The sequence below is a fragment of the Bos grunniens genome, chromosome 18 (assembly GCF_055505025.1).
Source record: "Bos grunniens cultivar Pamir isolate PY7600 chromosome 18, Bosgru_T2T1.0, whole genome shotgun sequence".
Taxonomy (NCBI): Eukaryota; Metazoa; Chordata; class Mammalia; order Artiodactyla; family Bovidae; genus Bos; species Bos grunniens.
In genome coordinates, this window is record NC_141182.1 from 16,642,585 (window position 1) to 16,664,894 (window position 22,310).

General features: G+C 51.7%; 1 protein-coding gene across 1 annotated transcript in view; it reads right to left on the reverse strand.

Annotated features, from left to right (window-relative positions):
* ABCC12 (ATP binding cassette subfamily C member 12) overlaps nt 1-22,310 on the reverse strand; it is a 61,667-nt gene that overhangs the window by 14,218 nt on the left and 25,139 nt on the right. The window contains exons 10-21 of the mRNA XM_086349466.1: nt 20,781-20,852; nt 19,023-19,147; nt 17,102-17,174; nt 15,222-15,425; nt 11,878-12,012; nt 11,693-11,768; nt 11,538-11,633; nt 8,598-8,687; nt 7,797-7,900; nt 5,551-5,748; nt 4,685-4,911; nt 1,811-1,948 (exon numbers count right to left, since the gene is read on the reverse strand). Of these exons, the coding sequence (XP_086205592.1) occupies nt 1,811-1,948; nt 4,685-4,911; nt 5,551-5,748; nt 7,797-7,900; nt 8,598-8,687; nt 11,538-11,633; nt 11,693-11,768; nt 11,878-12,012; nt 15,222-15,425; nt 17,102-17,174; nt 19,023-19,147; nt 20,781-20,852 (1,538 nt within the window). The remainder of the gene's footprint in view (nt 1-1,810; nt 1,949-4,684; nt 4,912-5,550; nt 5,749-7,796; nt 7,901-8,597; nt 8,688-11,537; nt 11,634-11,692; nt 11,769-11,877; nt 12,013-15,221; nt 15,426-17,101; nt 17,175-19,022; nt 19,148-20,780; nt 20,853-22,310) is intronic.

The following is a 22,310-nucleotide window of genomic DNA, read 5'->3' on the forward strand; positions in this document are numbered from 1 at the left end:
GAATTTGACCTCAAACCTTTTTTTAGTGCTGCAGCATTTTTGTCTGGTTGCAAAAGCAACTCAGGTCAGAAGCCCAAGCCCTCTGGGCAAGTCCATGACTGGAAAGAATGGATAAAGACGGCAGAGCCCATCAATACTGTGGGGGCTCAGCTCGCCTATAGGATCTTTCTGGAAACCTTGGAGGACAATCTGCTGGAAGACAAGGCTTGATTCTGTTGCTTGTTGAGAGTTGATGAATGGCCCATGACCAAGACACTGGAAGGAGGGTTGACAGATGATGTTCAGGTCAAACCAGTAGCAAGGCTAACTGCTGACTGAAGTAAAGACAAGCTGGACTGCCAGGTGTACACTGAGGTCGTGGGTGGCAGGGAGAAAGAGATGCAACCTTTGAAGTGTACATTAAACTTTTAAGAAAGAAAAGGATGGGGGTGGAATAAGAACATCTGTGCGGCAGAGACACTATGCTGCTGCTGCTACTGCTGCTAAGTCGCTTCAGTCGTGTCCGACTCTGTGCGACTCCATCGACGGCAGCCCACCAGGCTCCCCCGTCCCTGGGATTCTCCAGGCAAGAACACTGGAGTGGGTTGCCGTTTCCTTCTCCAATGCAGGAAAGTGAAGAGTGAAAGTGAAGTTGCTCAGTCGTAACCGACTCTTAGCGACCACATGGACTGCAGCCCACCAGGCTCCTCCGTCCATGGGATTTTCCAGGCGAGAGGACTGGAGTGGGGTGCCGTTGCCTTCTCCAGAGACACTGTGCCGCACCCATGTGACTGAAATCTGGCCAGTGAATGTACATAAATGATAAGCACCTTCATTGGGGTCCTCCACTCACATCTCTGCTCTTACCTTCCAATTAGACCAGAGGAGCTGTGAGATGGAGAGAGACTGTGTGCTTGAGTATGGAGCAGAATCGCCGACCCCTGCCCCATGGACCCTTGTTCACTTACGACTTGAGGAAGAATAAACATGTGTTGGGTTAGTCCCTAAAATTTAGAGCTGTTTGTTACCACAGTGAGCCTACTGTGACTGATAACACAGTGATAACATATGATTATATGATGTTTTAGAAGTTTGGAGCTGGACGACTCCAGAGAAATGTATTAACCTAGCCCTGGCATCTTCAAAAGAAGAAAACTGGTCCATCTATTAAATGAGATGTAATGTGGCCTTGTGGGCTTCCCTGGTGGCTCAGCTGGTAAAGAATCCACCTGCAATGTGGGAGACCTGGGTTCGATCCCTGGGTTGGGAAGATCCCCTGGAGAAGGGAAAGGCTACCCACTCCAGTATTCTGGCCTGGAGAATTCCATGGACTGTACAGTCCACGGGGTTGCAAAGAGTCAGACACAACTGAGCGACTTTCACTTTCAGAATGACCTTTACAAGGAATATGTAATAACATGAAAAAACTGCTATTTAAAAATAAAACAAGAAAAAATGACTCTAAATGCTTCAGAGATAGAAAAACAGAAAAGATTGGAAGGAAATACACAAAAATATGACCAGGATTTGGGTTGCAGGCCTATGGGTGATTCTTGTTGTCGTCATTATTTTCTCCTATTTTCCTGACCTAAAAACATTCTACTTTTAGAGAGGAAAAATAAAACACGTAAAGCACCATGGTAAGCTTGTCATTGGATGAGGTTGAGTGTTTGGGGGCCTCGGACACTGGGGGAAAAGGCTTAGTGCATGAGGGGCTCCCCCTCCATTCTACCGGCTCTCCATCTGGCCTGTCCACATCCCTCAGACTTCCCTCCTCAGAGCCGGGCCAGCGGGGAGCAGAAGCCCCGGGGCAGCCCAGCCCAGGACTCACTTGCTAACGCAGTCTTCCCTCCTGTTGTAGGCGTGGATGGTTCCCAGGCCCTGCATGGATGAGGTGATGTGGGAGAACCAGGGGGACCGGCTGATGTTCTCCACCTTCTTGAGCTCCTGGATTCCTCTGTGGAAGACGCTGCAGGGAGACCACGAGAGCCCCAGATAGGGTTTCCCAAGGCTCCCCTTGGCTCACTCAAACCCAACTGGGCGCTCAAGACAGATGTTCGGTGCCAGCGCAGCTGAACGAGGGAGGAGGGGCTGGCCCGCCTTTCTCCTCTGGGAGCAGCCATCCCTGTGTGCCAGGGAGGGAGGGAGGGTCTCGGAAAATCGAGCCACTCCTTCCTGCATTCTCAGTTCTGAAGGCTTCCTGTAGCAAGAGAGTCTCACTGCACACGCTGTGACTCTAGTCTTTTCAAAGACTAGAGATTTTCACACACTGCAACTCCTAAATACAATCCAACCAAACAAAAAGGGCTTCCCCGATGGCTCAGTGGGTAAAGAATTCTCCTACAACGCAGGACGAGACTCCTGGGTTGGGAAGATCCCCAGGAGAAGGGCATGGAAACCCACTCCAGTATTTTTGTCTGGGAAATCCCATGGACTGAGCAGCCTGGTCGGCTACAGTCCAAAGGGTCACAAAGAGTCGGACACACCTGAGTGCCTATACACACAACCAAATAAAAAGGGATCTCTTCCAATTCTGGAGGAAAATCTGAATCTGGCATATCAACTGCCAGCGTGAGGTCTTCTAAAGGCAGTTTCAAAGGTAATTTTGAGCAATATACAAACATCATCTCCTTAGGAACTGACTTTAAAACCAGACTCTTCACAGTATGTAACTCCCCCTGGGCCCCAGTGAGTGCGAGACCACTGCCCTCAGCATGCACAGTGGCAGCTGATCCATGACAGTGAATCTGACCCAGGGCAGAGGAAGGGAAACCTCATTTGTTCAGAGTTCAAGTGAGTTAGTTAGAAACATCGAATAATTCAGTCTGGATCAGCCTGATCTGGCCTGTCTTACAGCAAATAAGAATGCAGTGCAGAGAAAAACCTTTTGCAAAGTAAATAAAAAACACAGAGAGGAGAACAGACAGGAACGACCGTCAGACAAATACGTGGATTGTAAAAACTAACACTAGCCCAAGGAATCACTTTTCTTAATAAGACGTGGCACCCACCACGTGGGAGATTCTCCAGTGGCTCAGTGGTAAAGAAGCTGCCTGCCAATGTAGATGTGGGAGACATGGGTTTGATTCCTGGATTGGGAAGATCCCCTGGAGGAGGAAATGGCAATCCACTCCAGTACTCTTGCCTGGAATATCCCACGGACTGAGGAGCCTGGCAGGCTACAGTCCATGGGGTCACAGAGTCAGACACTGAGCAACTAAGCAGGCACGCACCGTTTATATTTGTAAAAAAGACCTGCAGACATCATTTTTATTAGATCATCACCATAAACCCTTGAGGCCAGACACGGAGGCCCACGTGTCCTCTCCCGGAGTCACCAAGGGGGCAGTGGGAGACGGAAGTGAGAGCCCAGCTCCCCCAACTCCCAGGGCGCACATGCTAGTTCCCACGGTGATGCCAGCTTCAGCCGAGGATGCAGAGACTACGTCTCCCCCCATGCGTCCCTGCACTCATAGTTCCCACTGTCGGCTGGCTCATCCGTGGACTTGATCCACAGCCTTGAACTATCCAAAAACAAACCCGTAATCTTGATCACCCTCAACTGCGTCTCCTCCTGTGTCACTCACATCTGTCTTCACATTGCTCCCCATCTTGGACGCATCCTTGGCCTCTCCCATCCCATAACCTCAGTGAACTATCCTGGAAATGGCTTTAGGATCTACCTGTTTTCTGCCCAGACTGCTGCTGCCTATGTCTCATCTCTCAGTCAGACTCTGCCCTGCAAGAGTCTCCAATCCTATAGCCCTTCTCCCATCTTTCTGAAGCTTCATCCACCCTCCACACTGTGGTCAAAGCAATATTTTGCAAGCTCAGCTCTGAGTGTGGTGTCCCTGTTTATGGGTGGATGTGGGTCCAGGATTTGTGGGCTGAATCCTTTGCAATCTGGGGGACCCTCTTCGAGATGCTGTGTGTCCAGTCCAAGGCAATTTTGTTGAGTTTTATTGAAACTCAAAGTTCGTATAACATTTAGGCAGCCTAGTCTCATCTGATCCTTGCGAGAACCCCTTTGGAAGAGGGCAGGCGCGTGTTTTGATGATTACCATTTTAGAGATGAGGAAACCGAGGCTTGCGGCATTCCTTTGACTTCTCCAAGTTCCTCCAGCTAGTTGTGAAGCAGAGCTGGGATTCTAGTGCAAATTTCATCTCATCTCCAATCCTTAGCCCTCACACAATACCACCAGCTGCCGGCTGAGAACTCCAGCTCATCCAGGACAGGGCGGAGCTGGGTTTCCTGGAAAGCTGGGACAGATGCTACCCTCCCGCTTTTCCCCAGGGTGGGTGAGAAGGTGGGCACAGGGACCCCCCTCCCAGTGCCAAACAGATGACCACATCAGTGGTCAGGTGGGGCTATTTCTCAAAGTTCAGAGAGATTGAGTACTGGTCTCCTCTCTCCTGCAGCAGCAGAAACCGCAGAGCCCCATGGTTAAGAACATAACATCAGTCAGAGAGCAACCACGGTTGCTACTTTCCTGACCTGGGACCAGTGACTTAATCTCCCAACCCTACCCACCTCTCAGCATGGCTCTGAGGATCAAATGCCTGATGTACGCCGAGCACTTAGCACAGCGCCCAAGTCAACATGCTCCGGCATTCAGAGAAGACAGCAAGGACTCAGCACCACCGGACACCACCCGGTCCCTGCTCAGGTTTTGCACGCTCTGCTTTAAACAGCGCATGGACCTACCGTAACAGAATGAAGAAGCCTACAGCCAGGATGGCCAGGACTAAAAGGACAGCAGGGAACACGGCGGCCAGTATCAGGAGAATAAACAGCACCATAAAAAACTGCTGCAGGAAGTTCTCGGCGTGAAACGGCAGCCTCACGTCCAGCTCGTCCATATCCTTGGAGAAGCGGTTCATTAGCCTGCCAGTGGGCGTCCTGTCAAAGAAGCTCATGGGGCTCTCCAGGATCTGCGGGTGACCATGGAGAGTCAGCATCGAGGTGCACGTTTGGTGGCCCCCACCCCCCCGCCGCCAACACCCCGGGAGGCCTGCCCGGTGCCTGGGATCGCGAACCAGGCCTGAGTTTCCCTCTGGGGCCCGACATCCTGGGAAAGGGAGGCTGCGGCCACCATGGAGGAGTGTGACAGGGGAGTGATTCAGCCTCCATGAAGGATGGGGGGATTTTGTGCCCCAGGGCAATAAAAAGTCAAATCCCACTGTCTCTATGCGGGCCTCCCTCGTGCGCTCCAGCCAGGGACCTCCCTGGCCGCCGGGGAATGAGGAGGGGATCCCAGGGACTCAAGAGATGCTCTCTGGGCCTGCGCTCACCGGCTCCATGGCAGTGTCCTCAGGAAGAAAACTTCCTGACCACCCTCACCTTCACCCCCAGCCCCGTCGGGCCCATGACACGCCTGCAGCTCCCCAGAGTTTACCTTTGTGGTTGATAATTAGATATGGGAGACTCAACGGTAAGCTCAGTGAACAACTGTGTCTACCCCAGAGCCCAGCACAGCGTCTGGCGCATCGCAGGTGATCTGTATAAACCCCACTGACTGATGTACCGGGATATGTATGCAGCCCCCAGGGCGAGGGGCAGGGGGACTGTACCTTGTCAAACACTCGGTCATGCAGGGAGGAGGAGGCCATCAGTGTGGTCTTGGTGAACATGAAGCCTTTGGTGATGCCAAACACCAGTATGGACACCATGCTCCCTGGGTACACCCACTGGTACACCCTCAGCCCGGAGTCTGCCAGCACCATGCCCACCTCGCACGTGCTCATGTTGCTGTGAGGCCCACACTTCATCTTGGGAGGAAAACAAGAAGCACCAAGAACTGATCAACTGTCGAAAGAATGGGAATTTTCCAGAGAATGTTCCCAGGGAAAAGAAACTAAACGGATGAGCATAAAAGTTAAGAATGAATCAGGCGGTAAAGTCAAGTCAGTTCCCTGCGGGGCTCTTGAACTTTGCATGGGTCCTCCTGCTGGGCTCTCTGGGATGCCAAGAGCCCCTGGCCGACGAGGCTCAGCACAGTCAGTGGAAAAGCACAACAGACAGACCAGACCTGTACAGGGCAGTCATCTTGGAAACCAACAGTGCCTCAGGGGACCAGAGGTGATGCCGGGCCAGGAAAGTTACAGAAGCAACAACATATGGATTCCACAGGCTGGCTGTGCAACCCTCAGGCGGCCCCGACAGGGACCTGAAGGCAGAAGCCACCGGGCCTTTGGGGAGACTCAGGAGCATCTCTGTAGGACAGGTCAGCCCCAGGGCCCTCTTTCTTTCCTTTTCTGGGGGCGCACCTAGGAGGGCACTGGTTCACTGCCCTGGAGTCCCCAGGGGTAGGAGGGAGTCTGATGAACCAAAGACTCTGGGAGGATCCAAAGTGACCCCACTTGGCTCCATCCTGCCCCAGGAGAACACGTTTTTGCCTCCATTTCTGGGGAGAGGCCATCTCCTCCTCCTGAGAAATTGGCAGTTTCATTCTTTTCTGGGCTGTGTGCTAAAAGTCAAGACTGCCTTTGGGGAGCAAACAAGCATCTTCCTTCTAAATGCCATTTTGCTGATTACAGCCCTAGAGGAAATGTAAACCAGAGGTGGTGGCTGATGGATGCACATCCATAAAAGCAAGAGCATCCCTGGGGAGCTAATCGACCAAAAGACCAGCTTGAAGAGGAGGCTTCACTGTGCTGTGGGCTGTGTCCACGGTGTCTGGGGGTGGAGCCAACACATGGGTAGGCCGTCATGGCTGCTGCCCAGCTAGCATAGCACTGACCTACTGGGGAGGCTTCAGTCTGGCTAACACCCTGGGTTCTCCAAGGAAAGGGCTCTTCAGGAGCAAGCAAGGATCTGGGGGAATGTTCCAGAGGTGCCTCTCTTTCTGCAAAGTGCAGGCCATCCCCCTGAGACTGGTCTCAGGGAGCTGTGCTGAACTCCAGGAGAGCAATCCCATCCTCTCCTCTGCCTGTGTCTTCCCAAGGCCTCCCCACTTTGGTTGTCATAGCAACAGAACTATACCAAAATGTAATCTTGGAGGATGGGGAGGCAACCTCACAGCATTTCCTGGGGGCTCCAGGAAAGCTTTGAAACCATGGGCCAAAAGCTGGGAGAGTTTCCAGCAGGCCTGAGGGAGAGTAGACTTATCAGTCCTCAAGAGGGGCCTGGCCTGGATGCAAGTTTGGGAGGCAGGGAGAGGCCTGCAGGGGCCCTGCAGCAGATCCAGGTTGACTTTCTTTTTTTTTTTTTTAATTTTATTTTATTTTTAAACTTTACATAATTGTGTTAGTTTTGCCAAATATCAAAATGAATCCGCCACAGGTATACATGTGTTCCCCATCCTGAACCCTCCTCCCTCCTCCCTCCCCATACCATCCCTCTGGGTCGTCCCAGTGCACCAGCCCCAAGCATGTCCTCTTCCTTTAGAGGGACTTTGGGGAGCCAAGCCAAGTGGAACCCACTGACATCAGACACTGTCCGTGATGAGATGTCAGTTTCTCTTCAGAGGCAAGAAGATGGAAATCTGCCTTAGGCTTTGCCAGTCCCTCCCAGACTCTCCTCGGAGGTCCCTTACAACAGAGGCTGCAAAAAACTGACCCTATCCTGCCTGTGTGTGACTCCAGACAGGCTGCATTTGCCTGGCACAAGCTTTTTAGCCAATCCTTTAAAATTCGAAAGTGGCACATACAAATTCAGATGCCCTGCTTGTCTTGAAAGATCAAAGCGGATTGCGGGAGTCAAGTTGCGTAGTTGTAAGCCGCTGACCTCGGCCTTGTGGCGGGGGCTGTGGGAGGCTCATTGTGTTCAGACTCTTAGCAACTGACTCAACATTTGCCAGAGCCAAAGGGGAACTCACCTGTGAGCCCTTGTCTAACCAGACACCCAGCCACCAGCTGCTGAAGGCAGAGCTGCCGATCATCAAGAGGAAGAGGGACACCACGAAGAGAGAGAGCAAGTACCCTGCAGGGGAAGAGAGAGGGCCCGGGGTTACAGAGGCCGCGCGGCAGCGTGGGCTCCTCTTCCTCGGGGTCCAACCCTGGCGGGGAAAATCGAAGCCTACAGGGAAAGGGCTTCCACCCTGGGAACCACTTTCTAGGCTGACGTGACAACTCTGAGCATTAGGTCCCAGAAACCCCAATGGGGACATCTATTCCACCTGGTTGGAAAACGGACCCAAATGTCAACATATCTAAAAACAAAAAAACACCACTATTCACTGTAATAGAAGTGACTCAATGTTTTCAAAACAAACAAATTTTAAAAAACCCAGTCTTGCTAGAGAGTGGCAAGAAGTGGAACTATAGGTATCTTCGGCACATGGCAGTGATTCTTGCCCTGAAGGCAGGCAACGAGCGGATGGCACGGCACTCAGAGATTAGAGTGCAAGGTTACACATGCACCACAGCCAGGTCATGCTGCTACTCATTCAGTTTCAATAAATAGTGTCTGGCAGCTTTAATGGAGATAAAGGATGATTCCATTTAAAAGGCTGCTTTATCAGACTTTGGATTATAAGGGGAAAAAAATAAAAGCACTGATAAACGACCCTAGCATAAACAGAGCAATTGTTAGAGAAATCATAAAACATGAACCCAACAGTTTAAGAAAGAATTTTTAATGCAAATTAAACCAAGAAACCCGTTGTTTTCTACCAAACCTCCAGAAGCCTTAATGTACGTGTGATACGTTTTCCAGGTCACAGTTCCTTCCCGGGGGGACTCAGTCTGGATGAGCTGGTGCGGAGGAACTGTGGAGACAAACACAAGTCCTGTGACACCCCCAGTGGTGCGGCCCCCTCCCGCCCATCTCCCCACCCCCACCACTAAGGCGGGTTGTCATCCTTCCTTCCACTAGCCCTGTGCTTTGAAATTCCCAACACACTTTTGCTCATTTTATTCTGCTTGGTCCTCATGACAGCCTAGTAAGGCAGGGGGCTTTCAGTCTCCTGAGACATATTTATTAAGCAGCTACCATGTGCTCAGAGTGCTGCAGTCCATGAGGTCGCAAAGAGTCTGACACGACTGAGCGACTGAACTTGAACTGATGTGCTCAGCTCTGGGGAGACAAGGCTTGTCTTTGTCTAGCTCTACAGAAGCAGATCCTAAGATGTGAACACATGCAGTTTACTCTGGAGCTAAAGGGTACGGGGAAAGGAAGCCAACAGTAAAAGGTGTCTCATCAAGGCAGCGCTCCCTGCTCCCCCTCCCTACCCACTTCCATGGGCAATGGTAGCTTACCCCAGCACAGAGAACTCTCAGACTGGGGCACAACTACATCTCAGAGGTTTTTTGCATGATCAGTGAGACCTGGGATGTTTCTACACCAACTCCCATTGGCATCGGGTGAGGGCTCCCCCCAGGGGGTTAATTCCCCTACACTTCAGGCTTGACCTGTGTCTGGCAGCTCCCAGAGAGCTCCAGGCAAAGAGCTGCAGGTGTGAAATGCCAGCTGGGAGTTGGGCTGGGTGGTGCAGAAGTGCTGAGGGTACCCACGCCATCTACTACAGGGCCAACAAGGTCTTCACCACGGAGACCACACCATGAGAAGAAACCAGGGCATCCTCCCAGGTGTGTTCCTGGATCCCGCCACGTGGCTCCCCCACGTCCTTTCCATTTTCCAAGGTGTAAGGGCAAAGGACCACAAGCTCCCACTGGAGCAACGTCCAGAGGTGCAGGCATGAGCTCCCAGCAGCCAGGAGTGAATGCACATCTCTCCCTCTCCAGCATGAGAGGTACGAGAATGTTGGCTCCGAAGCAGCATTCTATGCTTATACCTGGCTCTTGTAAACAGAGATGACTGGAGCCCCCTGCGCAGGGCTCTTGGTACCCTGCCCTGGCAAGGAGAGCTTGCATCTCAAAGGTGCCTTTGTGAACAGAGCTGCCATTATCCCCTCTGCCTGGGAACGCTCGCTCGAGCTTCTTTAAAATGTTCAGCCTGACTTTCGCTCATCATCGTGTCTCCCTCTGGGGCTGCAGCATGCAGGGGTCACCTTGATGGGTCAGCAGAGCCTAATGAACAGCATCCTGGAACGTTAAAGGACCTGTCAGACCCCCTTGCAGTCCCAGCCCAGTCAGCTCTGCTGCTGACACTGCGGGCTGTACCATCTTCAACCCTTCCATTCCTACAGCTCTCGGAGAACTTAGCTTCACACCTTCCCTTTCCTCTCCAGAGAAGAGGGTGGGGTGAGGAGGAGAAGAGGAGCAGGGTTTACTCTCCCCATGAGACCCCAAATCCTTAGTAGCCTGGAGCTTTCCTAGGAAAGCACGGAAGAGACTACAAGGGCCCCACTTCAGCCTTGGCCGCCTCCAGAGCGATAAAAATATATTGTCCAAATGGGCATGCGTTTGTCACAAGCACCATTAATGGTGCCAACTTCCATCGATGTGAAGACTCACATTTTTTCCCACATTCTAACATCTCTGAAATCAGGATGTGCCCCGTTCGGTAGCATGCCATATCATTTAATTGGCAGAGACTTTTCTTAGTGGTACATAAAATGACGCTGCTCTTAAAATAGATGGCATCTTAAATGTGATGAAATATACTAAGGTTTTTTTTTTTTTCTCAGCCACATATTATTGAGGGGCCTCGCTGTGGGCATTTTTAGGAAGGTGCATTTTGATTCCTGTCTTCTCAGTGCCCATGGAGGGGCAGGGCATACAGCAGGTGCTCAACAAATGCTGAATGGATGAAGGGATGAAAGGCACCAGAGTCTAAGAAGGAGGAGGAGTTTGACCAGCCTGGTCCTTGCCAGGTTTCTCTCCCATATCTCTTCTCTCTGCATTCCTGGAATTACCTGTTACCCTCAACTCCCAAATCCCCCCGCTTTCCCCACCTTTTCACCAGAGTGTCCTGGGCAAACTCCTACATATGCTTAAAGGACCAATTCAAAGGTCGCCTCTTCTGTGACGCCCTTCCTGATTTCTTACTCCCACTTCAGCTCCTTATTACTCTTATCACAGCTGCCCATGATTATCCTTATACCTATGGCCACCACCAGACCAAAAGATTCTGAAGACAGGGGCAGTCTAGCTTAGTGACTGGCATATAGTAGAATGCTGAGTCCTTATTTGTGGGAAGAATGAATACCCTTATTCCACCTCGACCTCTTCTCTGCTGTACAATTCTTTTGCAACACTCAGCATAAAGAGTGGGAAGCATCTCATCTCCTGTGCGTGCACTGTTTTGATTATGCACATAATCTCTCTGCATTGTTTTGATCTTTCCAAATAACAATAACAACAACAATTAACAACAATAACAACTATATGTCAGGCACTGTGCTAGTCATTCTATGTAGAGTTTCTCTTGCAATCTTTGCAAGAATCTATGAAGTTGGTACTCTTATTTCCCCCGTTTTTTGGATTAAGAAACTAAGGTTCAGCATGGCCAAGTATCTTGCTTCAAAGTCCTAAAACTAATAAGTGGTTGAGCCAGGATTCAAACTCAGGGAGTTGAACCCCAAGGCTCACAGTGCAGTAAACCACACAATTCCAGCTGCCCACAAAGGACAGCATGCCTGTACTTCTCTATCCCAAATGGTAGATGCCCAGCAAATACTTAAGAGTATGTAACTGAGGGAAGGAACAGTAAATACCTTTTATGTCTACAAATTCTGATTCTGTTTCAGATTCTTTTCCTTCACGTTTCTCATCTCCTGGAGCCAAAACTAGGGTGAGAAATAAAGAAAGATCTGTGTCCGCTCATGAGCCATGAATGATAAGGGAGGTGTGATGGGAACTCTGATTGTACCAGCGTCTTCATTTCTCTCAAAAGGGCTCTCCTTAAGGGCTTCCACCGCTGCTGCATCGTACATGTGCTCAGGATCCTAGGGACAAAATGAAATTCCTCTGAAAACGAAATGACAGAACTTCTCCAGGCCAGAAATTATAAGGGAAGGCACCCAGTCTCTTGCACCCAAGTAGGGAGAGACTGACCTTGAATTGCAACCCACGGAGATTGTGAATCAGTTTTGCATAGCGTCCCCTCTCCTCCATTAACTCCTTGTGGGTTCCCTTTTCACAAATCTCCCCGTCTTCCAACAAGATGACTTCATCACAAGACTCTAAGAACTGCAGGGATAGTAAAGCAATACAGTGAGCTTCTATCTTGGAAGAGATGGACTCCTATCCAGTAGCGTCCTGGGCTCATGTGATCCAGGGGTTCCCAATATTGGCAACACTGATATTGAGGGCCAGATAATTCTTAGTTGGGGGTGAGGTGGGGACTGACCTGTGCATTGCAGGATATTTTGCAGCCTCTCTGGCTTCTATCCACTAGATGTTAGGAACACCCCCAATCCCAGGTTGTGACAAGTAAAAGTGTTTCCAGACATTACCCGATGTCCCCTAGGAGATAAAGCGGCCCCCAGTTGAGAAACACTGACTCAGTGCCTATGTGTCTCATGAGAGCACATGAGGGGCCTTTGGTTGTTACTGTGAAGCACGTTGAAACGTCCTCTGCTATTGGTCCCTATATGAGCCTCCTTGCTAAGAAATCTGATCACCGGAACTTGGGCGTATGAAATTAACAAGGTCACTGAAGCCGTGATTTGGTGGAGAAGGGAAGTATGATCTCAGCGATGGCTCCCCTCTGTTGTAACATTACAACCCCTCCTCACCATCCTTATCCAGCCCAGGAGATGCAGCCCATGGCACAGGCCCTGGCCTCCAGGCCACATTACCTGGCTTGAGGAGTTTACACCAGTCTTATCTGTACCTTCAATGATAGCATCCTACATTTGGTCCAAAGCACTTCTGTTTTTCTAATTTGAGTTCCTTTCATTTCTGTATCATGTCTGAGATCAAAGAGCTGCTAAGAGGACTTTCCTTTCATTTTGGAATGAGACTAAGCTCTCTCCATAGGATGAGCCCATCTAGAGGCAGGAAGACCCTCCTAGAGGTGGACAAGATGCTATGAGATCTAAGACAGTTCGGGCTGAACAGGGCTTTGCAATTCATGTGAGAGGTCTTCCCTTGTACTTTGGGGTTCACACAAGGGCTCACCTGATGCTCTTGATTGAAACCCTGAAAGAAGTAGCTGCACTTGGTAACTCTGCATCTTGGGTTTGTGGGGAAGAAGCCAAATGACAGCAGTTTCTCTTGGCCTTGGACAGCTCCAGCCTTTCTGGCTTCTTTGGACTAACTGCCTGGTTCCATGTCCACTTTCCCAAACGGCCCAAGGAGGAACAGCTGGGTCTTAATATCCAGTTGAGACACTTTCTGACAGAAAGTCTCTTCTCATCTTTGCACAGCATCTTCTAATTTTCAAAGCCTGATTTCATCTCCTCTCTGTCTCCCACAATCCAATCAAGAAAGCAAGCAGCATGATTATCAGCCCATTTCCCAGATGGGGAGACTAAGGCACAAGTGTGAGAGCACACATCCCAGCCCCTGACGCTCCTGGTGAAGCCCCTCTGGCCAGTGGGCTCCCAGTTCTCTCCAGTGAGACGGAGCGTGATCTGTGCAGCTTTGTTCTCCAAACACAAAATCTGGTCCTGGGTTGGATGTCAGCAGTCGGCCGCTGGCCTCATTTCATTTGTTTCCTCAAGTTTCAGAAGAGCAATTGTCCAGTCTGAGCACCCAAAAGCATCCAGATTGCCTGTGGACCCCCGAATGAAAGTAGCCGGAGAAACGTTCTGGAAAAGCCCAGGGGCTTCAGGTCCGCCTCTGAGCCCCTCCTTCCCATAATGGATGACCGGATTGAGACTCCAGCGCCATCTAGTGGCTGCCTGTGTTTTCAACACGCAAAAAGTAAGATGAAATGACCTTGGTGAAAAATAGAGTCTCTGAGGAGGCTGAGCCTCCTGCGATCTAGTTTGAGGTCATTCTGCTGGTAAGCAAGGTTCAGAGACTGGGCCAGGGCCAAGGTCACGTTATGCCCCTTGAGGACTCCTGCAAAGACAGCTCTGATCCACATCCATCGGACCCTGCAGGAGGATAGCCCTTCCCACTGCCTGTGGTCTCCAGGGAGAGCTGGTCACCACATTTAGCTCCTGGGCTGGGCAAGAGCCTGTTCTGAGTCACCTCACGGGGGCCCAGAAGAAACCCAGCCTTGTCCACACCCTGCCCCTGCCTAGCAGAGGAACAAGGAGCTCTTATCTCACCCGCCCAGCTAAGATGCTTCCTGGAGGTGATGGACACCACTCGGGTAAACCCCATACGCTAAATTCAGATGCTTGGTGCTTCTTCTGAGACCTCTAACCCTCAGCACAGAGAGGCAGAGGTTGGGGCAACACCACAGGTATAGGAAGGCCTAGTTTTCCTGATCCTTGTAAACCCGGCCTTCTTTTGGCCACTGACAGAGGAGCCTAAAGATGCTGGGTACTGCATCCTGTAACCATGGCAACTTCACATGCTGACATCTTGGAGCCCTCCCCCAGCTTGTCTTACCCTTGCAAAGGCCAGGAGTCCCATCTCTTACTCCTAGTTTAACTTTTCCCACTGGGTGGCCGAAGAGTCAGAAGATAGGACTTCTGCTGCCGCTGCTCCAACTGACTTCTCATTACAGTCCAACGCGGGGGCTCTCTCCTCCGGCAACACACACACACACAGATGCACAGAACACACCTCTGGGGATTCACTCACTTACTCACTGTAGATAAGTCAGGACCAACCCAACTTATCTCGGGGTGGAGGGGGTCCTGAGCCCTTTCCGTGGGGCTGACACAGGAAGTATTGTGGCCACTTTGCCAAATTCCCAAGCTTATTCAGGGAGTTCAGTCAGTCCCTTTCCTGGGCGACATTCATGTTCCTAAGCCTGAGAGTGGCTCCGAGTGGGGAAAAGCTTCTTGCCTCAGCCCTGAAGTCCTAGTCTCCAGCCCCTTTCCCCTAGGGAGTAATACAGGGGCATCTGAACCCCGATCAAGCGTTCATCGTCTCCTGTCACCCCCTGCCCCTGGCCTTGGGCCTGCTCAGCCCCTGATGGAGAAGAAGGCTGTTCCTACCTGGCTTCCCACCTCCCCACCATCAGTGATCCAGAGCTGGAGGAGGTGCCCTGTGTCGACCCCACAGGTAGGAGTCAGGTGTTCCTGGAGAATTTCCCTCTGATGGTTGGTCTTGGCTCCACTGAGCCCAAAGCTAGGGTAATGGAGGCCGAGCCCAGAAAGGACTGGGCAGGGCTCCATACAAGCCTGGATGGCTGGGGACCATCACAGCGTCCTCTGTCCCTTCCCTGACCTGGCCCAGGTGAGGACTGCAGGTTTAGGCAGAAGAGGAGTCTTTGCGAGCATCAGATGACACACGCATTACATGACCTCATGGGTCCTGCTGGTCCCAGTCACCTGCAGCTGGTGGGTCACCAGGACAACGGTCTTCCCCCTGAGCGCCTTCTTAATGCACTCCTCAAAGACATGCTTCCCCACGTGGGCATCCACGGCCGACAGCGGGTCGTCCAGCAGGTAGATCTCATGATTCGAGTAGATGGCGCGGGCCAGGCTGATCCTCTGCCTCTGCCCCCCAGAGAGGTTGAGGCCCCGCTCCCCGATCTGTGGACAAGGGCAATGCTACGGTCCATCATCAGGCCCCATCTCCCACCCCGCAGTGCTTGGGGACCAGGAGCTTCCTGGAGACTCTTCAGCAGATGGCTCACCACCATGATCCATTCCTCCACCCCCTTCCAGGAACACCCTGGCCACACCAGGTACCCTGGGCAGTGGGAGGCTCCACTTCTGCAGGAAGCCTGGTAGGCAGTGGCAACTAGTGAAATGCTCCTTCCAGTGTTGAGTGAGGGGTACCTGGCTCACAATACCACCACCCCAGTGCAACCCCATAGGGAGGGCTTCATCTTGACCAGTAGCACCAGAGGGCATTGTTGAGCAGGAATCTCTCATTGTGGAGCAGGAAAGCCAGTGGACAAGTGAACAGGGGGGAGAAGTGGCTGGGAGCAGAGGGTCAAGGAGGGGGTGTCTCTATTTGTCCACATGTGGATCAACTTTTCACTCCCACTAAGCAACTCTAAGCTCTGTGAAGAAAAGAGACATGTTTGCTTTGTTCACCATCACATTCCTAAGGCCTGGCACCATGCCTGGACCAGAACAGGTGCTCAGCAAACATTTGTTGAAAAGGTGAAAAGCCTAGGTTGCCTGCTTGAGGTGATTCTATCCAACTGACCCCAACGCGAGCCTCCAGGACTTCAGCCAGGCGTTGACTGAGCACTAGGGCAGGACACATGAAGTCAGACAAGGAAAGTCCCCTCTCTACCGGGAGCTCACATCTTAGCAGGGGTGGGTAGTTTTAGTTTTACGCATAGTGATGGCACAAAGGAGATTTTAACAAGTGCCGACTGAGAAGCATAAACTAAGTACTTTGGGGCATATTACTTTAGACGCTGGGACTCAGGAAAGTCTTCCTCAAGGGGATGGATTTGGAGTGGGATCTCGAATGGTGGTAATTGGCAGAAGCAGAGGTCTAGACCCTGGAAAGCGAGGGCAGAGCTAGGTAAGCACGCAGGGGTGGGTGAACGCAGACACTGGCAGTGCCTAGGGCTTCAGTGGTTATGGTGGCCATTCCCTTAATGCAGGCACGTTGCGACACCAGCAGAGAATGACAGTGTGCTCTGAACTGGGCTTTCGTCAGGATGCCTTCCTTCTCTGGGCTCCTGGCAGATTGGGAAGACTGCAGAGGGCCCACTGGGATGGGGAGACAGAAGGTGGCCCGGGGGCTCCCCTCAGCCACCTGAGTTGGCAGGCTCAGCCCCCGCCCTTTAAATGAACACCCTTCAGGGGAGATATTTGGAGATGACTCTTACACTCCTGGGCGGGTAGGGCCAGCAAAGCACGAAGGGGCCCGTGAGCATCAGCCACAGTGCTGTACCCCCAACCTCTGTCTTTGGAGGACAAGCCAGCCTGGGAGGTGGGGAAGCAGCTTTTGCCAGAAACCATCCCTGAGATGGCAGACAAACTGGAAGTGACCCCAGGAGTGACCAGGCGGCGCCCAACCCAGGTGGAGCTGGTGTCACATCCATTGTGATATCTCCCAGGAAAGGACCCAGGTGGAGAATACAGGATGGTAGAGCCTGACTTTCCCCACATTTCCTGGGACCCTTCGGTCTTCTGGGGCACCTGGATATGATGGAGCCAGAGCCTGCGGAGCTTCAGCCCAGTGGACCTGGCGTTTGGGCGGCTGTGTACTGCTATGGGGCTGAGCTCTGGGTTCTACTCACCTCGGTCAGGTCTCCATAAGGAAGGCTGCTCAGGTCCTCCTGGAGGGCACAGACGCGAACTGCATGCTGATACCTGTGGGAGCAAAGCTTGAGGTCAGCACAGTGAGAAAGACCCCATGTCCATGCAGCCCAGGGTGGCTCAAAAGGCACACTGGTGTAATAGGCAGGCAAGGAGATGGCTGGTTGTTTGATCTTTGATGTCCAAGGGCAACTCCCTCTTACTTCTTCCCACCTATCTGATGCAGAGTTGACTTGGGAGGGTCCCTCCCCTTACAGGCTTCCCAACATTTGAGACAGATGAAATCAGTGCACGCAAGACCTCTGAAGAGAAAATTACTCATGGGGGTCAGATCAGGGAGTCACCAGTGAAGGCTGAGGTCGCTGGAGGAGATGTCCCAGAGGATGCAAGACCACTGATGGACAAGAAGATGCGTGTGGGTGGCACCAGCAGAGAGTGAGCAGGCAGATCACAGGTCTGCACCAGGTTCTGAAAGCACTTGATGCCCTGAGCATTGAGCCCATGTGTCAGCTTCAGGGCTGCTATGCCTGGTGGCTGAGACCATTAGCTTTGGAATCAGAACAACGTGGGTTTGAATCCAGCTGGGTAACCTTGAACAAATGACTATACCTCCCTGATTCTCACTCTCCACCCTGTACATTAGGTTAATAACTCATTGGGTTGGGAGAAGTGGGAACGCTGTCTGATGCTCAAATTCTCCATCAGCAGTAGTTACAACTAATGTTATCACCTTGGCCAATCTTTGACTATGAGACTCAGGCTGCTCGGGGCATCTTCATCTTGCCACCTCCACTCCCATCTTAAACTTCCTCCCACCCTCCTGCTTCCCTTGGTCCTAAGAGTCTCAATATCCATCCCAAGAGCAAAACCTGTGCTAGAGATGCCACACACAAAGGGTGCTCAGTCCATCCTTCAAGGCCCAATTCAAGTGCCACTCTCTCTTCCCTCTTGTGGCCTCTGCTGCCTCTGAACAGTCCGGCACAGTCTCCTGCCCTTGGCATATTCCTTCTTGGCCCATTGTCATCTCTGTGCATCTCCTACCACGCATTCCAGACTTGAGCACTTGAAGGCCAAAGATACATCTGAGCCACCCCGGTGGCCCCCATGGTCATACACAGTCCTGTGTCTTGCAGGTATTTGGTAAATACTTGCATTCTGATGCCCTAAGAAATACAGACAAGAATCCCTTCCTTTAGTCTGCCTCTGCAGAGAGAAGCCGTTCCAGACAGGGCTGGGAGGAGGCAGGTCAGCTCTCCTCTCTGGGCCTTAGTCTCTTCTTCTGTAAAATGGGGATATGATGCCAGAGTCCCCCTAAATGGTTGGTTATGGGACTCTAATAAGAGAATGTACATGGCAACAGATCAAACTTGGCAAAGAACCTTAAGAATGTGTTTCCAGAGCTTAAATATAATGGCCCTATATGTGGATTCAAAAATTATGAATTTTGTTTTCATTCCTTTCATGTTGAGGACATCAACAGCAACATACCCTGACAGCTCTGGTGTCAGTTCATAGTTTCAGGGTTGATTAATTGCATACCTGCTGCACACAGTTTCAAGGAAAGTTCCTGTTACTTGGCCTAAAGCAAAATTGTCAGATTCCTCTTGCTGCAGTCAGACACCATATGCACTGTTACAGAAAACCTCAGAACATATGCTACTCTGCATTGGGAAGGAGTGCTGATTCCATTCATTTCTGGGAGTGTGATCTCAGGTCTGCAGAAGGCACCTCTCCTGAACTCTGGGATCAGGAAGAGAAAAACCAACACCTTTCCATGTATGATGAATGTTTAATCAGAACTCATTAAAGAAACCCACTTAGCAATCATTACCAATGACATCAGCCTCTGTAGCAGAGTGTACCAAACACAGAAGTACTTCACACTTTTAAAATTAATATTACCTTTGGTGATCATACTTTTCTCCAAATAGTATGTTTTCTCTCACATTTCCATGAAAGATCCATGCTTGCTGGGAAACATAGGCCAGAGTCCCATTGACGGCCACGATCCCTTGTTGTAACTGCATCTGAAGCAACAACACCAGAGAACCCTCAGGAGCCAGGCCTCCCTGTCTTCTCCTCTGGGCCCAACAGGGCACGTCTGTGTGTGTGCATGAGTGTATGCTAAGTCGTTTCAGTCATGTCCGAGTCTTTGCAACCCTATGGACTGTAACCCACCAGGCTCCTCTGTCCATGGGATTCTCCAGGCCAGAATACTGGAATGGGTCACCATGCCCATCTCAATCCCTGGGTAGGATCTTCCCTACCCAGGGATCGAACCCACATCTCCTGTGGCTCCTGCGTTACAAGTGGATTCTTTACCACTGGGCCACCAGGGAAGCCCCGCTGGACCTTTGCCACATGCTTATTCCATGAGCACAAATTCTGAAGGCATGGAGGGTGACATGATGTCTCGCCACACACAAAGCCCAGCTTTGCTGACCAAGGCACTCAAACACGTTTGAGAGGCCAGGTGGGAATGTTCCAGAAGGGGCAGAGGTAGCCCTGCATGCTGGAGAACACAGGCTGTGGGGCTGCTGTGGATACCATGCACCTGTCACGCGGCAGCTGGATTCTGTTTTCTCTGGGACGTTCCAAAGGAGCAGGCCAAGAGTAGAAGTTAGAAGGAGGTAAATTTCACTCCCAATACAGCTCAAAATTCCCCAAAGAGGGATCAGGGTGAGGTCATGAGTCCCCCATCACTGGAGGTATCTGAGTAGAGGCTGGCTCGTCTCTTACAGGATTTCGTGGAAAGGATTCCAGGTGGAGAATTAGGTTGGGTCACCTGTCATGCACCTGCCGACTCCAGGGTTGTCACAGAGACACATGCCAAATCCCAGAGCACAAGGGGCTGAGCAGCTCACCTGCCTCAGTCCCCACCTCTGCCTTCAAGCAGGGAAGGAGCTGTCACTCTTCCTACAAACGAGCCAGCTGAGGCCAGCAGAAGTCACCCCGTTTGGAGAGGCTCTTTTGAGCCTGGCATTCCCCTGTCTCCACTGCAGGCAAAGGCAGTCACAGGTCTCAAGCTCTTTTGGAGCGCAGAGTGAGGGGGAAAGGGACTTAATATTTTTCCCTGAATGTTTCTCTTTCACTTGGGAAGTCTTGGTAACTGTGAACGGTTCATTGACTGTGGATACAGTGGACGGCTTGGCCATCTCCCTGGGGTCACGCAGCTAGAAATGGCAGGCAAGGGACAAGAGCCCCCCATTCCTACCACGAGGTGTGCTTTGGTTCGTGCATTCATTCAGCCCCTCCTCCAAGGACCAGCACCTCCTCTGGGCAGACGGGGGGGAAATGGAGGTGGATCTAAAGTTCCCGTGATTTGCAGGTTCTCAGGTGCTTCCCTGCCAAGCCACCTGGCTGGCCTTTCTAATCGGCGCAGGCCAAGCATGTCATGAGAAAACCGTGGGTTTAATGACCCGTCTCTCCCTTTGACCAAGATGGAGCTCCAGGCAAGAAAGCTCTCACTGCTTAACTCAGTGGGCAAAGCAGAGAGAGTGTGGAAGGTCCGGCCCCTCAGGCCTGGAGCTGCCAAACGCATGGACTGCCTGGGACTCACTGTTCACTCTGAGGACAGCATCCCGTGCGGCTGAGGCCAGGACCCTGGACAAGGTGGGCAGGGAACCACTGCACCGTCACCGCGCTGCGCACGCAGCTCACCTGTCCTAGCAGAGCTGCGATAAGGGAGCTCTTCCCACTCCCGACATTCCCGCAGATGCCCAAGATCTTCCCCTATCAGAAAAACAGAAAAAAGACCGTCAGTCTCCCAGCTCTTAGAGGGTCATCCGCAAATTGTGCTGGCCAGGCCAGGCAGGGGCCAATGGGTCACTGCTGGCTCTGTGAGGTGACAGCCGCAGCTACACACCCCAACCCTGATACACAGCCTGGGAGGATGCTGGAACCTCAGCCCTAATTGGGTGCCTCCCCTGCACAGCCCAGCAGAGTGCCCGGAGGACTTCTAGAAATCACGTATAAGCACTGATGCGAAACAGCCTGTGCTGGTCTGGGACACACAGGCCCTGAATATGAGAGTTGTCCTGTGCCCAGACTCCAGGAAAGCAAATTCAATGGATGCTAAAGGCTGCACAGCCCAGAGGGACGGGGCAGCCTTGAAGTGCAGAGGCCTGGGAGCTTTCTAAAAGTCCTCTTAAAGCACCCTCCCACCATAACATCTCAGTCTGAAATTACTGAGCAGTTATGTTGTTCCAGCATGTTGGGTTCATGGATTTTTCTATGGCTGCAGATATATTAATTCAACTAGTAAATCATTGTTAAAGCCTGCTTTGTGCCAGGTGCTGTTCTGAATCCCAGCAACAGCACAGTACAGCAAAGAACACAACAGTCCAGTCTGGGTCTACCCTAATGGAGCTTATGCTTTAGCTGGGCAGACAGTAAATAAGATAGTTAAATAAAATATGAAGTGTGACAGATGCATGCTGTGGAAACAAATAAAGCAGGCAGGAAATGGGGGTGGAGGCCTTACCGGGAAGGTGGACATCTTAGCTTGAGTTCTCCCAGAAAGAGGACCCAAAGCAAGGAGTTGAGTGACGGAAGCTTGTTGGGGAGGTGCAGGAAATACCAACTGGGAGGAGGGGGATGGGACAGGAGAAGGAGGGTGGCCCATCAAGGGTGTGCTGTTGGGTCAGCTCCCACAGCAGGCAAATGAAGCTCAGTGCTGCTGGGAAACTCAAGGAATCGCAGAAACTGAGTCTTTCTCCTCCCAGTGGTTGAAGGAATCGGGATAAATATCCCACAGCCAGTGTCTGAGAGCTGCTCCCTCGACTGTTGATGTCTTGGCTCATTGAGCGTGGTGGGGAGGGCACCAGGCACACAAATGCTGATCTGGCCACTGGAAGGTGGCCAGGACACACGGATGGGTCAGTGGTAGTACCTGCTACTGGTGATGTCTGAGCAAGACCCAGGGGAGGTGAGGGGGTGAGCTGTGTAGCAATCAGCAGGGAGCCACCACTGGCAGAGGAGGAGTCCATGTGGAGACTCTGAGGTTGGCACAGACCCACTCGAGTTCAAGCAGCTATTGCAATGCTGTGGTTGCAACATCTGGAACATTCTCATTAAGACCTGCTCCCAGGGCTTCCCTGGTGGCTCAGTGGTAAAGAATCTGCCTGCCAATGCAGGAGACACGGGTTCGACCCCTGATCTGGGAAGATCCCACATGCACAACAAAGCCCA